The 13,407-nt window shown below is 43.3% G+C and overlaps 1 protein-coding gene across 1 annotated transcript in view; it reads left to right on the top strand.

Annotated features, from left to right (window-relative positions):
- The window catches only part of ZNF606 (zinc finger protein 606), a 26,420-nt gene extending 13,013 nt beyond the window's left edge, over nucleotides 1-13,407 (top strand). The window contains exons 5-7 of the mRNA XM_050768579.1: nucleotides 1,025-1,151; nucleotides 1,444-1,539; nucleotides 10,206-13,407. Of these exons, the coding sequence (XP_050624536.1) occupies nucleotides 1,025-1,151; nucleotides 1,444-1,539; nucleotides 10,206-12,184 (2,202 nt within the window). The 3' untranslated portion in view covers nucleotides 12,185-13,407. The remainder of the gene's footprint in view (nucleotides 1-1,024; nucleotides 1,152-1,443; nucleotides 1,540-10,205) is intronic.

The raw sequence follows: 13,407 nt of genomic DNA, 5'->3' as shown, positions 1-13,407 counted from the left end.
CTGGGTGCAGTGGCTCATGCCTGTAATCCCAGCACTTTTGGAGGCCAAGGTGGGCGGATCACCTGAGATCAGGAGTTCAAGAGCAGCCTGTTGAACATGGTGAAACCCCATCTCTACTAAAAATACAAAAATTAGCCGGGCGTGGTGGTGCACGCCTATTGTCCCAGCTACTCAGCAGGCTGAGGCAGGAGGATCACTTGAACCTGGGAGGCAGAGGTTGTAGTGAGCTGAGATCGCACCATGGCATTCCAGCCTGGGCGAGAGTTAGACTCTGTCTCGAGAAAAATAATTTAAAAATAATAATAAAAAGACTTGAGGGATGTATTCATAGGAAAAGCCAGACTTAGGTTACCTTTCCTTTTTCCTTCTAGTTTTCCAGTTTTCTTGCTTTCATTAAAAAAAAAAAAAAATCAGTTTAGATTATTTGTAACTAAAGTGCTTTTGATGGCAGCTGTAACCAATTTTCCTTGGACTGGGCTGCTCTGGGGCATCCTGCACACCCTTAGCTTCAGTCCTTGGGACAGAGATGCACTGGGAATGGAAGGCTCCCCACCATGGCCAGAAAGACAACTTGTGAATGTACAGATCACCCTTTCAGGTCCTTGATCTGGGTGTTGAAGCAAAGACTCCATCCTAAAGGTCTCTGGCTTGCAACCATTGCTTATAGCCTGTTGCCGCACCGGTCCAGGCCTTATTACATGACTGCCTTTCCAGAAGAGGGGCATTGCCAAGGTGGGGGACATAGCCAGTGTGCTGGAATTTGGCAAGAGTCTTCGAAGAGACCTGCTCAGCTTTGCTGTGGTTCTTGTGGGCCCAGGTATCTAATTCCCTAAGAGTATATACCAAAGATGGGGTCTTGGGTGGTTCTCAATGAGCCCTGCCTCACATTAGTCAGACTCGTGAATAACCAGGACAGTTTCTCTATATCCTGTCTTCTCTCCCCAGGGCTGTCAGCCTCACTCCATCCCTAGAAATATTGGAGGCGGTGGTCACAGGCTGAGAAGGAACATTTGTGTTCTTTTAGGAACCAGTGACCTTCAAGGACGTGGCCGTGGACTTCACCCAAGAAGAGTGGGGGCAGCTGGACCTTGTTCAGAGGACTCTGTACCGCGATGTGATGCTGGAGACCTATGGGCACCTGCTCTCTGTGGGTAAGGCAGGTGCTGCCCAAGTAAACGAAGCTGTTCCCATGGTAATGCCTTCAGCTGCTCCATGTTTAGAAGCTCGTTGCAGGGGCGAGGGTGGTGTCTCAGAAGAGCTGAGATGATCTTGGGCCCTGAGGTTCGGGGACAAAACTCCTAATGCTTACAGAGCACGGAGTGGGAAGGACCTTGCGTATTCTGCCCAGGTTGAGAAGTCACAGGGAGGAATAAGCAAGAGAAGCTTTCTTTAGCTGTCCCAACGCCTCATGACACGAGTTCCATGCTTTTCCTCCATGCACAGGAAATCAGATTGCCAAGCCTGAGGTCATCTCCCTGTTGGAGCAAGGAGAAGAGCCATGGTCGGTGGAGCAGGCATGTCCTCAACGCACTTGTCCAGGTGAGGGCAGAGCCCAGGCTGAACAAGGAACGGAATTCCCCCCAGGCCCTCTTTGTTAAGAAATGGAGGCCGGGCGCGGTGGCTCAAGCCTGTAATCCCAGCACTTTGGGAGGCCGGGACAAGTGGATCACGAGGTCAGGAGATCGAGACCATCCTGGTGAACAGGTGAAACCTCGTCTCTACTAAAAAATACAAAAAACTAAGGCCGGGCGCGGTGGCTCAAGCCTGTAATCCCAGCACTTTGGGAGGCCGAGACGGGCGGATCACGAGGTCAGAAGATCGAGACCATCCTGGCTAACACAGTGAAACCCCATCTCTACTAAAAAATAAAAAAAACTAGCCGGGCGAGGTGGCGGGCGCCTGCAGTCCCAGCTACTCGGGAGGCTGAGGCAGGAGAATGGCATAAACCCGGGAGGCGGAGCTTGCAGTGAGCTGAGATCCGGCCACTGCACTCCAGCCTGGGTGACAGAGCCAGACTCCGTCTCAAAAAAAAAAAAAAAAAAAAATACAAAAAACTAGCCGGGCAAGGTGGCGGGCGCCTGTAGTCCCAGCTGCTTGGGAGGCTGAGGCAGGAGAATGGCGTGAACCCGGGAGGCAGAGCTTGCAGTGAACTGAGATCCGGCCACTGCACTCCAGCCTGGGTGACAGAGCGAGACTCCGTCTCAAAAAAAAAAGAAACGGAATAAGGCCATGAAGAGTTACCTTCCTCAGATATATTTAGAATTCCCTCTAAAGAGCTTTCTTCTCTTGCTGCTTTTGATTTAGAGCAAAGAAGCATCACCATCCTAATAAGATAGCCATTTTCATGTGCTGCAGTTTCCCTCCCTCACTGGCGGCTCTCTTGATGGTCCTGTTTTCTGCGGTCCCTTCTTCTAACGTTACCTCTCATCCATGTAGCTACTTAAAATGTTTTCCTTATTCCCTCTGTTGCCAAACTTGTAACCTATAACTACAGATACTTCTTTAAAAAAAATAGGTTTTTTGGGCTTTTTGGTTTGTTTGTTTTGGGACAGAGTCTCGCTCTGTCGCTCAGGCTGGAGTGAGTAGTGCGATCTCTGCTCACTGCAACCTCCGCATCCCGGGTTCAAGCGATTCTCCAGCCTCAGCCTACTGAGTAGCTGGGATTACAGGCACCCGCCACTATGCCTGGCTGTTTTTTGTATTTTTAGTAGAGACAGAGTTTCACAATGTTGGCCAGGCTGGTCTCGAACTCCTGATCTCAAGTAATCCACCCACCTCATCCTCGCAAAGTGCTGGGATTACAGTATGAGCCACGGTGCCCGGCTTGGGCTTTTGTTCTTTCTTACTGAGATCTTCTTGGATACCAAACAAAATAGATTTTTAAAATATAGGTAATGTTCAAATACCTGAAAGCTACTTAAAATGTGTAAGCTAAAAAAAAAAAAAACTCCTTTATTAAAAAAACTAGCTGGGCTTTGTGGGGCATGTCTGTGGTCCCAGCTACTCAGGGGGCTGAGGTGAAGATTGCTTGAGCCTGGGATGTTGAGGCTGTAGTGAGCTGTGATTTCACCATTGCACTCCAGCCTGAGTAACAGAGCAAGACCCTGTCTCAAAAACAACACCAAAAATAATTCATTCATACTCCTTGTTCTTAGTCACATTACTGTTATTCCCCCAAAACAGAGATACACAGAGGCATACACACAGGTAACCACTTTTCTTTTACTATAAAATCTTGAGTTATTTTGGCCGGGCACGGTGGCTCACACCTGTAATCCCAGCACTTTGGGAGGCCGAGGTGGGTGGATCACAAGGTCAGGAGATTGAGACCATCCTGGCTAACACGGTGAAACCCTGTCTCTACTAAAAATATAAACAATTAGCCGGGCGTGGTGGCAGGCGCCTGTAGTCCCAGCTACTTGGGGGGCTGAGGCAGGAGAACAGCATGAACCCGAGAGGCAGAGCTTGCAGTGAACCGAGATCACACCACTGCACTCTAGCCTGGGCGAGAATGTGAGACTCTGTCTCAAAAAAAAAAAAAAAAAGAAAACTTGAGTTATTTTCTTGATAGTTGCCCTGGGGATTACAATTAACATCTTTTGAGACAAGGTCTTGCTCTTCTGCCCAGACTGGAGTGCAGTAGCACAATCTTGACTTACTGCAACCTCTGCATTGCAAGCTTAGGCAGTCCTCCCACCGCAGCCTCCTGGGTAGCTGGGACTACAGCCATGCACCGTCATGCTCAGTTAATTAAAAAAAAAATTTTTTTTTTGTAGAGACGAGGTCTCACTGTATTGCCTAGGCTAGTCTTGAACTCCTGTGCATAAGCAATCCTCCTGCCTTGGCCTCCCAAAGTGCTGAGATTATAGGTGTGAGCCACAACGCCTGGCCTTACAATTGACATCTTGATTTATGACAATGTAGTTTGGATTAATACTAGTTTAATATTAATAGTATATCAAAACTTTGTTTCTGTATAGCTCTGTCCTCCTCCTTTTATGCTGTTTTGTCACAGATTACATCTTTATACATTGTGTATTCATGAATATAGATTTATAATTATTGCTTTATGCAGTTGTCTTCTAACAGACTAAGAAAAGGAGCTAGAAACAAGAATTGTATTTATATTGTCTTTTCATACTTATGTAGCTGCCTTTATTGATGTTTTTTATTTAGAGTTACTGTTGAATGTTCTTTCATTTCAGCATGAGGGACTCATTTTAGCATTTCCACTCTGTTGCCCAGGCTGGAGTGCAGTGACATGATCATGGCTCACTGTAGTCTCAACTTTCTAGGCTCAAGTGATCCTCCCATCTCAGCCTCCTGAGTAGCTGGGACTATAGGTGCACACGACGACGCCTCACTATGTTGCCTAGGCTGGTCTTGAACTCCTGAGCTCGAGTGATGCCCCCGCCTCAGCATCTCAAAGTGCTGGGATTACAGGCATGAGGCACTATCCCCAGCCAGCATTTCCTATAGGACAGGTTTGCTAACAGCAAACTGTGGCGTTTTGTTTATCTGGAAATCTCTTGATTTCTCCTTCATTTTTGAAGGATAATTTTACTGAGTGTAGAATTCTTTTTTTTGTTTGTTTGTTTTTGTTTTTGAGACGGAGTCCACTGTGTCCCCTAGGCTGGAGTGCAGTGACGCAGTCTTGGCTCACTGCAACCTCTGCTTCCTGGGTTCAAGCGATTCTCCTGCCTCAGCCTCCTGAGTAGCTGGGATTACAGGCACCCACCACCACGCCGGACTACTTTTTTTTTTTTTTTTTTGTATTTTTAGTAGAGACGGGGTTTCACCGTGTTAGCCAGGATGGTCTTGATCTTCTGACCTCGTGATCTGCCCACCTCGGCCTCCCAAAGTGCTGGGATGACAGGCGTGAGCTGCGCCCGGCCCTAGTTTAATTATTATGTGTATGCATGTAGCCTTCTAGGTTGGAGCTTCTCAGAGTCCCTATAGACATCTCATTCCTCAGTTCTTTCATTCTATCTTTTTGACTCCTGTATTTTGGGCCCCACCTGTTCGCCATCACCTTGGGCAATGGTGACTTTAAAACATTGCCCGTAAATGTTAGAAAAGTACGTCCTCCCTGGAGGCTTTTTAACACTATGAGAGTTCTGTGTCAGGCAAAATAAAGACCAGCTTTTCCGGTGGAGTCTTCCAGGGAGCCACTAGGCAGGTCTAGTAATGATTGTTCTTTGGGATTGAGGCTTTGAAAAAGCTCCAGCTTTGTTCTGCTCACTGAAGTACCAGCAGTGGGAGCTGTCATTTTCAAAGGCTGTTACTGAGCCAGAGATGGGACCAGGGTAAGTTAAAACACCATATAGCTTACTATTCTTATTAAAATTTACTTTTCTAGAATAAATGTTTCCTGGTTGCTGCAAGGCTTTGGTTAATTTACAGAATTTTGAAAAAATTGCCTTCTGACAGTTTTGCCAGTTTTTTAGTTGGTTTTACAGAGTGTTGAAATTTTAGATGTCTTTACTTTGCCATTTTCACTGACAGTCTGCCCCAGGTAATCACTTTTAGTAATTTCTGTTATGTGCATAACAGAGTTTCCTTATGCAACTACAAGCATGTAGGAATTTGTGTTACTTTTCACGTTTTCACCAGTAGGAATATTATACACATTGTCTTTATCTTACTGTTTTTGGCAATGTGCCACAGTCTCTTCTTGAGTCCTGAAGTTGGATTATCTTCCACCCACTCTAATGGAGGGGACTTTGGTGGAGAATCTCGCCAGTTGTTTTCTATTCAAATTGGAAACTTTCCCCTAAGAGCTCATGAATTCCAGGAGCTTTAATTCTTCTGCCTTCGGTGCTACCCATCCTTAATTACCATCCAGAGCCCTACAATTCCAGCACCTCTGTCCTTACACCTCTCCCCTTTACAAAGCATCTCAGCTGTCTCCTTGATCACAGCCGATAGAACCAGTAATCTTGTCTCCTCTTTCTAGATGTTTTCCCATCTCCCTGAGATGTATTTCTGCATGTCCCCTAAGCTGGAGATTAAGAAGTCATCTTGACTTCCTACTCTTTCCTCGCCAAGAAGTAATCTCTCTTCTAACTCCCAAGATTTTCTTCCTCTGAAATGTTAGTTATGTCATTCAGCTTCCATCATCACTCTCAGTCTGGGCCCTTTCTCATAAAATTCCGGCCCAAGTTGATGAGGAAATTCTCACTTCTTGTTAGCCACTTCAGGTGTTATTTCTGGGTTTATATCCCTGAAATCCTTCATTATGAGGTCCCTGTCAGTAAACCTAGAGTGATTCTAATTGCCTTTTAACAAAACAACTGGATTTCAAGACCTTCTATTTTTTCTATTGTTTCTCTCATTTCCTGAATAGTTCCTGGAGTTTATTCAGTAGGTATCCTTATCTTCCTCCTTACACACTGGTCAGGCCATGCATGCCTCTGCTCATGCAGAGTGACTAGTCATTCTGTACCCAGGTCGTGCTTCAAGGCTGAGCTCATGTTGTTTCTTTTGTGTGAACCATCCTCAATCACTTCAGTTAGTGCTGATCTCCTTTTTTGATCTCCTACCCACTTAGCATCTATTCTATAACCCCACTATCTCAGAGTGATGTTTCTTTTGTTTTGTTTTGTTTTGTTTTTGAGATGGAGTTTCGCCCTTGTTGCTTAGGCTGGAGTGCAGTGGCATGATCTTGGCTCACTGCAACCTCCACCTTCTGGGTTCAAGCAATTCTCCTATCTCAGCCTCCCGAGTAGCTAGGATTACAAGCGCCTGCCACCACGCCCGGCTAATTTTTTTCTATTGTTTTAGTAGAGATGGGGTTTTACCATGTTGGCCAGGCTGGTCCTGAACTCCTGACCTCAGGTAATCCACCTGCCTCAGCTTCCCAAAGTGCTGGGATTACAGGCATGAGCTACTGCGCCCAGCCTCAGAGTGATATTTCATATATATTCATCACTGTTTGGTATGACCTCTCATCACATAGATTCTGACTTCCAGGGAGACCATACTTTCTTGCCTCGTCTCTGGTACTGGAAACTCAGTAGACTACAAGTACTGAGTGAGTATAAAGTTGGATAAGAGCTGTTCATTTGGTCTTTCAGTTGGTCTTTCATTTGGTCAGGGAATTGGTCAGCTTCCATTTGTTTTTTATTTATTTTTTTTTTTTGAGATGGAGTCTCGCTCTGCCGCCCAGGCTGGAGTGCAGTGGCCGGATCTCAGCTCACTGCAAGCTCCGCCTCCCGGGTTCACGCCATTCTCCTGCCTCAGCCTCCCGAGTAGCTGGGACTACAGGCGCCCACAACCGCGCCCGGCTAATTTTTTGTATTTTTAGTAGAGACGGGGTTTCACCGTGGTCTCGATCTCCTGACCTTGTGATCCGCCCGCCTCGGCCTCCCAAAGTGCTGGGATTACAGGCGTGAGCCACCACGCCCGGCCTATCAGCTTCCATTTGTAAAAGCTTTTACTGGAAGGATTTAAAATCTGTATGAAGATAATTCAGTAACTTTTAAGAGCTGAGCTTGAAATTGATAATAAATGCCAGTTGTGCAGAGTAGACCCTCTGTTATAATGGTCGTGGGGGCCAGGATGGGGGCTCACATTTGTAATCCCAGTGCTTTGGGAGGCCAAGGTGGGAGGATTATTTCAGCCCAGGAATTTGAGACCATGCTGGGCAACATGGCAGAACCCTGTCACTACAAAAAAATTAAAAACATTTAGCCAGGCATGGTTATGTGTACAGGATGCACGCCTGTAGTCCTGTTACTCGGAAGGCTGAGGTGGGAGGATCGCCTGAGCCCAGTAATTTGAGATTACAGTGAGCTATGATGCCTGAGTGAGACCCTGTCTCAAAAAAATTGAACAAAAAATAATGGACTTGGGTGGTAAAAGGGGGAAAATTACATACAGTAAAGAAAGAAAAAGAAGCAGAGAGAGAGGACAGGGTCTAGTTCTTGTTGGGACTTGCCTGGGACTTTAGACCCTGTGGCAATCTGGATAATGACTTCCCCTACAAAGATATCTGCATCCTAATCTCCAGAATTTGTGAATAGTGCACCTTGTGTGGCAAAAGGGACCTTCAGATGAGAATAAATTAAGGATCTTGCTGTGGGGAGATTATCCTGGATTGTCTGAGTGGATTCTAACTGTACTCACAAGGGTCCTTTTACAAGATTGCGGTAGGAGGGTCAGAGACAGGGAGAGGAAGTGATGACAGAAGCAGAGGTCAGAGTGACGAGCTTTGCAGATGGAGGAAGGAGCTGTGAACCAAGGAATTTGGGCAGCTTCTAGAAGATGGAAAGGGCAAGGATATGGTGGATTCCTTAGAGCTCCTGGAGGGAGCACAACCCAGCCGATAACTCCATTGTAGTTCAGTGAAAGCCGTTTTGGACTTCTGACTTCCAGAATGGTAAGATCATAAATTTGTATTATCTTAAGTCACTAAATATGTGGTAATTTGTTACAATAGCAGAAAGAAACTAATATAGCCTCCTTTGGTTGTTAGAGAACTGATACTTCAGCAGTGACAATAGGCAGCTCCTGTGTATTAAACTTACCAGGAGTTTGGCTGGATTCTGAGTCTCGTTAGTTATCAGAAAAGTTCTCTAAGGATAGCAGCAGGGCCATTGTTCAAATATAGGTTAGCCTGTGTAACCTATATGTAATGCCTGTGTCTGTTTTTTTACACTATGCTGTCTTCCTAGTCCATCTATCATTGCTCTAAAAATATTCTGTGGTGGATAGAAGTGTAACTTTAGGGGTATCCATAAACTGTGATGATGTTTGCCCTTTGGGTTGGTGGATCTTGTGTGATTGACTGGATTCTGTGACACAGGAAACAATGTGATAGCATTTTGTCATAGGTAACAGCCTGGCTTGAAGCCTCGCTTGGTGATACTCTCTTAACACCCCTCTCCTCCTTTTTTCTGCATTTGTCAAGATATGGGAGTAGAAGGACATTATGACACAGAAGTGAATTAGAGCACTCATGATGTAAACATTACTTGCTAAAGGCCTTGTGTGCTCACCTACCTACCTTTTGTTAAGATGAAAGGCTTTATTCTCTTTTTTTCTTTTTTAACCTTAATAACATTCACTGTGTCCTTTTGTCAGGGATCTTCAAGACCACCCCAGGTTCACTGATTCACTATGAGGACTTATAGGACTCAGAAGTGATTATACTCAGGATTATGGTTTATTACATTGAATATAAAGCAACATCAGCAAAGGAAAAAGGTGCATGGGGTTAGACCAGGTGCAAGCTTCCAGTAGCATACATGGGGCACACTTAATTCCTCCAGCAAGGAGTTGTGACAACACACGTGAAATGTCTACTAGGAAACTTGCCTGAGTCTAGGAGTCCAGTGTGTTTATTGAGAGGTTGTTTGTACAGGCACACAGTGCCTGCGTGACTCACTGCAATCGCTGAAACTCCAGACCACCCAGAGGGAAAGCAGGTGATCACTATGAACGACATTGTTTGCACACATATCTGAAGAAATTGGTAAATGTGCTTCAATACCTTGAGCATGCAAAACACTCTTACTAGTTAGAACATTCCAAGATCTTAATTCCCAGGAGTTAGGAAACAGGCCACCTTTGCAAGGTTTGAGCATGTCAGGCCGGCAGAGTTAACTTTTTCTTACATGTTCTTTTTTTTTTTTTTTTTTTTTTTTTGAGATGGAGTACCGCTCTGTCACCCAGCTGGAGTGCAGTGGCGCAATCTTGGCTAACTGCAAGCTCCGCCTCCCGGGTTCACGCCATTCTCCTGCCTCAGCCTCCTGAGCAGCTGGGACTACAGGCGCCTGCCACCACACCTGACTAATTTTTTGTATTTTTAGTAGAAACAGGGTTTCACTGTGCTAGGCAGGATGGTCTCTATCTCCTGACCTCATGATCTGCCTGCCTCGGCCTTCCAAAGTGCTGAGATTACAGCACTGGGTGAGCCACCGCGCCCAGCCTCTTTCTTGCACATTCTTATCCTGGTCTTCCTTTTCATGGAAAGTACTTTTAAATGGTTTCATTAGTTTTCAGTACACACTTTATTCTGGTTAACTGTTGTTTACTTTTCACTATTCTTTTCCCTATTATGATCTTTCTCTGAGTTCTAAGTCTGGTCTTGAAAATAAACTTATACTTGTCTTTTTGATAATATGGACAGTAAATCTCACCATTCCCACTTTATTCTAATATCTTTCTCTATGCTCTCATAGCTTTTTTTCTGTCTGTTTCAGAATGGATGAGAAATCTTGAAAGCAAAGCATTGATCCCAGCACAGAGCATTTTTGAGGAAGAACAATCCCATGGCATGAAGTTGGAAAGATATATATGGGATGATCCTTGGTTCTCCAGGTTAGAAGTTTTGGGATGTAAAGACCAATTAGAAATGTATCACGTGAACCAGAGTACAGCTATGAGGCAGATGGTCTTCATGCAAAAGCAAGTACTATCCCAGAGAAGCTCTGAATTCTGTGAACTTGGGGCAGAGTTTAGCCAGAACTTAAACTTTGTTCCATCTCAGAGAGTTTCTCAGATAGAACATTTCTATCAGCCTGATACGCATGCTGAAAGTTGGAGATATGACTCAGCCATAATGTATGCAGATAAGGTTACCTGTGAAAATAATGATTATGACAAAACTGTTTATCAGTCCATTCAACCTATTTACCCTTCAAGAATACAAACTGGAGATAATCTTTTCAAATGTACTGATGCTGTTAAATCTTTCAATCATATAATACATTTTGGTGATCATAAAGGAATTCACACAGGAGAAAAACTCTATGAATATAAGGAATGCCATCAAATCTTTAACCAGAGCCCATCATTTAATGAATACCCAAGGCTTCATGTTGGAGAAAACCAGTATAATTACAAAGAATATGAGAATATCTTTTATTTCTCATCCTTTATGGAACATCAAAAAATTGGTACTGTAGAGAAAGCATATAAATACAATGAATGGGAGAAAGTCTTTGGGTATGATTCATTCCTTACTCAGCATACAAGCACTTACACTGCAGAGAAACCCTATGACTACAATGAATGTGGGACGTCTTTCATCTGGAGCTCTTACCTTATTCAGCATAAGAAAACTCATCCTGGAGAAAAACCCTATGAATGTGATAAATGTGGAAAAGTTTTTAGGAATCGTTCAGCCCTTACTAAACATGAACGGACTCACACTGGAATAAAACCCTATGAATGTAATAAATGTGGAAAAGCCTTCAGCTGGAATTCTCATCTTATTGTACATAAGAGAATTCATACAGGAGAAAAACCTTATGTTTGCAATGAGTGTGGGAAATCTTTCAACTGGAACTCTCATCTTATTGGACATCAGAGGACTCACACAGGAGAGAAACCTTTTGAATGTACTGAATGTGGGAAATCATTCAGCTGGAGCTCCCATCTTATTGCCCATATGAGAATGCATACTGGAGAGAAACCCTTTAAATGTGATGAATGTGAAAAAGCTTTTAGGGACTACTCAGCCCTTAGTAAACATGAAAGAACTCATTCTGGAGCAAAACCATATAAATGTACTGAATGTGGAAAATCCTTCAGCTGGAGCTCCCATCTTATTGCCCATCAGAGAACTCACACGGGAGAGAAACCGTATAACTGTCAGGAATGTGGCAAAGCTTTCAGAGAACGCTCAGCCCTCACTAAACATGAGATAATTCATTCTGGAATTAAGCCCTATGAATGTAATAAATGTGGAAAATCCTGTAGCCAAATGGCTCACCTTGTTAGACATCAAAGGACTCATACTGGAGAAAAACCCTATGAATGCAATAAATGTGGAAAATCCTTCAGTCAAAGCTGTCACCTTGTTGCTCATCGGAGAATTCACACTGGTGAGAAACCCTATAAATGTAATCAATGTGAAAGATCCTTTAACTGTAGTTCTCACCTCATTGCACACCGGAGAACTCATACTGGAGAGAAACCATACAGGTGTAATGAATGTGGGAAAGCATTTAATGAGAGTTCATCCCTTATTGTACACCTAAGAAACCATACTGGAGAAAAGCCCTACAAATGTAATCATTGTGAGAAAGCATTTTGTAAGAATTCTTCCCTTATTATTCATCAGAGAATGCATAGTGGAGAGAAGCGCTTTATATGCAGTGAATGTGGAAAAGCCTTTAGTGGTCACTCAGCCCTTCTTCAACACCAGAGAAATCACAGTGAAGAGAAACTGAATTGAATTTGCGAGTTTTTTGTTTATCATACATTTTGACAACACATTGAGGAAAACTCTATAAACATAATCAAGAGGGGACATTTTTCATTAAGAGTTCAGTAAGACTTCTCCTGCATTATTTACTAGAAAGTATCTATCTTAGAAGAAACCCTGTGAAGTAAAAGAATAGGGAAAAGCTTTCAGCAGTTATGTAGCCCTTATTCAAAATCAGATAATTACAATGAAGAAAACTAAACTCCCCTTACGGTCTACCAGTAATTCATACTTGAGAACCGTGACTGTGGGGAATGAGGCATCTTTTAGCAAGAGCTCTCACCTAGATTGGTGTGAATTGTTAAGGGAAAAACCTTATGCAGAGAAAAGTTTTTGACTGGAAATACACTGTTTTGCATCAAGCTGGAGTATTGGATGGAAAACTTTACAATAACATTTTGTGCATAATTGTAGAAATGCAGATTTTGTTGTTATAAGGGGAGGGTCTAGGTGCTCAGGAGTAGAATATGAAATGCTGAATCTGAATGTAAGAAAAATAATAGTATTGAATGGGGTATTTACTGTTGATTAACCTCCTTAGAGAAAATTAATGAATGAGATGACTAATGGTAGAAAAGTTATTGCCTAGGAGTATGAGACTGATGTTGCTGGACAGAAAGTGATCCTTAGCCCAGTGTGTCAGCGTCCATTGTTACTCATCACTGCATTGTTGGGCAATTAGTTTGTATTTTGTTTTAGGCAATCACTATAAATTATAATTATGGACACTGCATCAGTATACATAACAAAGGAATAAAAAGGATACAGAATTGTATATACATATTTACTGTAACAGATCTAAAAAATGTGTATGGATAAAGACCTGAAAGATCCATGGAAAAATTAACCCAGTTAATTTGAGATTTTAAAAAAGTTTTACAAATACATGTAACAATTATGTGCTGGGCTTTATTTTAAATGCTTTCCAAGTGTTAACTTGTTTAGTCCCCTTAACTCTATGAGATAGATACTGTTACCCCAGTTTTACAAATGGGTAAGCCGAAGCAGAGATGTTGAAGGATCCTACCTAAGGGGCACAACTAGTAAGGGAGTAGAGCTGAGATTGTTTGGCTCCAGAGTTCTTGTTTTCAGCCACCATTTTATGCTGCCTCGCCAGTGATTTTTTTTTTCCATTTTCTTCAGTGTTTCTATAGTAGAGATTTGATAATAAAAAGAAAATCCTAAACAATGAG

The sequence above is a fragment of the Macaca thibetana genome, chromosome 19, assembly GCF_024542745.1.
Source record: "Macaca thibetana thibetana isolate TM-01 chromosome 19, ASM2454274v1, whole genome shotgun sequence".
NCBI classification, from domain to species: domain Eukaryota; kingdom Metazoa; phylum Chordata; class Mammalia; order Primates; family Cercopithecidae; genus Macaca; species Macaca thibetana.
The sequence above is the reverse complement of the archived record's forward strand: the minus strand, read 5'-3'. Positions and strand labels throughout refer to the sequence as shown.